Source organism: Lottia gigantea, assembly GCF_000327385.1.
Source record: "Lottia gigantea unplaced genomic scaffold LOTGIsca_43, whole genome shotgun sequence".
Classification (NCBI taxonomy): Eukaryota; Metazoa; Mollusca; class Gastropoda; family Lottiidae; genus Lottia; species Lottia gigantea.
The window spans coordinates 1,555,453-1,557,949 of NW_008709504.1; the positions used below are offsets into that span (position 1 = coordinate 1,555,453).

General features: G+C 41.1%; 1 protein-coding gene across 1 annotated transcript in view; it reads right to left on the reverse strand.

Annotated features, from left to right (window-relative positions):
- The window catches only part of LOTGIDRAFT_164117 (hypothetical protein), a gene marked incomplete at both ends in the record, with an annotated part of 3,338 nt that extends 1,108 nt beyond the window's left edge, over nt 1–2,230 (reverse strand). The window contains one exon of the mRNA XM_009060603.1: nt 1,978–2,230. Within this exon, the coding sequence (XP_009058851.1) occupies nt 1,978–2,230 (253 nt within the window). The remainder of the gene's footprint in view (nt 1–1,977) is intronic.
- Between the last annotated feature and the right edge of the window lie 267 nt (nt 2,231–2,497).

Genomic DNA, 2,497 nt, shown 5'->3' on the forward strand with positions numbered 1-2,497 from the left:
ATTCGAGATAAACCACTCCTTGGTTGGATTCTTATGGATTTTAGGCAAAGTGTACAAATGAGATAACCAGTTTTGACTAAATCGGCAAGAATATTATTAATCATGTTAGCAGTTTCTTTGAAAATTGGTTTCGGTAAAATGGCATAATGTTTAGGATTATTCAGTTGATTCTCTGCTTCTGAAACGTAATCCTCCCTATTCAGAATGACACAACATGAACCTTTGTCACTCTTTTTAATAACAATGCTATCGTCTTTCTTAAGTAAGTTTTAACGCTTCACGTTCCACTCGTGTGAGATTAGGCTTTTCGTGTGTTATGGAAAGGTTCACTGTTTGGCTATTCATACTCGCAAATGCTTTCAATATTTCAGGATGGATGGCGGCCTGAGGGGTGTCCACGTGGATTTAGGAATAAACATTGTTCTAGCACCACGTGGGGGGTGGTTTCGAAAAAAATATGTGCAGCTAAGATTTCGTTGAAATCGTTCAATGGATGGTCGGAGATAATTCAAGTTAGCTATCTTTGGTGTGGGAATAAATTTAAGTCCACGGTCTAAGATTGAATGCTGAAGGGGTGTGAGAATTTTGCGGCTCAAGTTAACTACAGTTTGGCCTAGCGGTGGCCTCTCAGTATTTTTTTCCCCAGTAATTAGTTTAAAGATGGATGGTCGGAGATAATTCAAATTAGCTATCTTTGGTGTGGGAATAAATTTAAGTCCACGGTCTAAGATTGAATGCTGAAGGGGTGTGAGAATTTTTCGGCTCAAGTTAACTACAGTTTGGCCTAGCGGTGGCCTATCATTATTTTTACCCCCTAGTAATTAGTTTAAAGACTAACTCGATGCTTGAAACTGGTGTATCCAAAACAAATAAATGATGTTTGCTGGTTTGGAGACCAATGAAGATTATCAACTGGTTCGATTAATTTCTGGGCTTGGTTAAAGGAGGTCTTTGGTAGCTGATCGCGGTTGTTGAGGCCTACATGAAGAATAATGGTAGTAGGTTTGGGATCATGGTCGTATGATTCCAGGATTGACTGTATGTGAAGGATTTGGGCACCGGGGTAAGAACTGGTTTTGGTAATTCGATTCAGGTTAGATGATCCAATTATATTTCTTTGGAGCAGGTAGCTTCCATAATGATTTGTCCTTGGTTTGGTGATAATACGGTTTGGTAGCGGATATAATGGTCGTCGACGGTGTGATTGGTACTGGTTTGGTAGTTGTTAGAATTGTAGCAATGGGAACGGACTGGGATCTGGTTCGAGGAGGGGAAGGTCTGGATACACGTCTCGACTAGGATGGAAACTGAGGGGAGGTTTGCTGGTCCAAAAACGCACAGAAGGAAGACAGGTTGGCAGATCCTGGATCACGTGGTGAAGATTCAGATGGTGTGGAAGGGGAAGACGAGTCTGAAAGTGAAAAGAAAAGGGGAGTGCCCTCTCTACGAGAGCGTTTACCTATGTCTGCTGGACTAGGAGAAGGTGAACTTTGGGCTCGTTTAGGGATTTGGTTCGGCAGCGTGGTGGCTCTAGATGGTGCCGGTGTTGTGTCCATTTCAGTTGGTAGAGATATGGTTACTCTGGTTTTTGTTTCGTTAATTAATTTCTAAATCCATTTTAAGCCTTATTTCAGATGGGAATCGATTAGAATTTGAGTACCGAATGTCAAACTGTAAAGTAAAACCGATTGCCAAAGGAAATTACCTAATTATGTCATTTTCACCCGCAAATAATGTGTTCTTCTCTGAAATCGCATCATCGATATTAACACTAACACTAAAGAGAAATTGTGTTAATACTATGCTTTACATCATGTTGATAATTTTTATATCAGGGCTAACACGGAACAACAGTATGAAGTCAAGTCTTGTGGACTAACACCAAATAAACCGCGTTAAGAAATAATAAATACGTTCAAATAAAGCTTTAATATACTATATCAAATCATCAAACCCCTAAACGAGCCCGAAGTTTACCTACTCCTAGTCCAGCAGACAAAGGTAAACGCTCTCGTAGAGAGGGCACACCCCTTCTCTTTTCACTTTCAGACTCGTCTTCCACTTCCACACCATCTGAATCTTCACCACGTGATCCAGGATCCGCCAACCTTTCTTCCAAGTCGAGACGTGTATCCAGACCTTCCCCTCCTCGAACCAGATCCCAGTCCGTTCCCAATGCTACAATTCTAACAACTACCAAACCAGTACCAATCACACCGTCGACGACCATTATATCCGCTACCAAACCGTATTATCACCAAACCAAGGACAAATCATTATGGAAACTACCTGCTCTAAAGAAATCTACCTTAATAATTGGATCGAATCGAATTACCAAAACCAGTTCAGACACCGAAATACATTCTTACCCCGGTGCCCAAATCCATCACATACAGTCAATCCTGGAATCATACGACCATGATCCCAAACCTAATACCATTATTCTTCATGTAGGCCTCAACAACCGTGATCAGATACCAAAGACCTCCTTTAACCA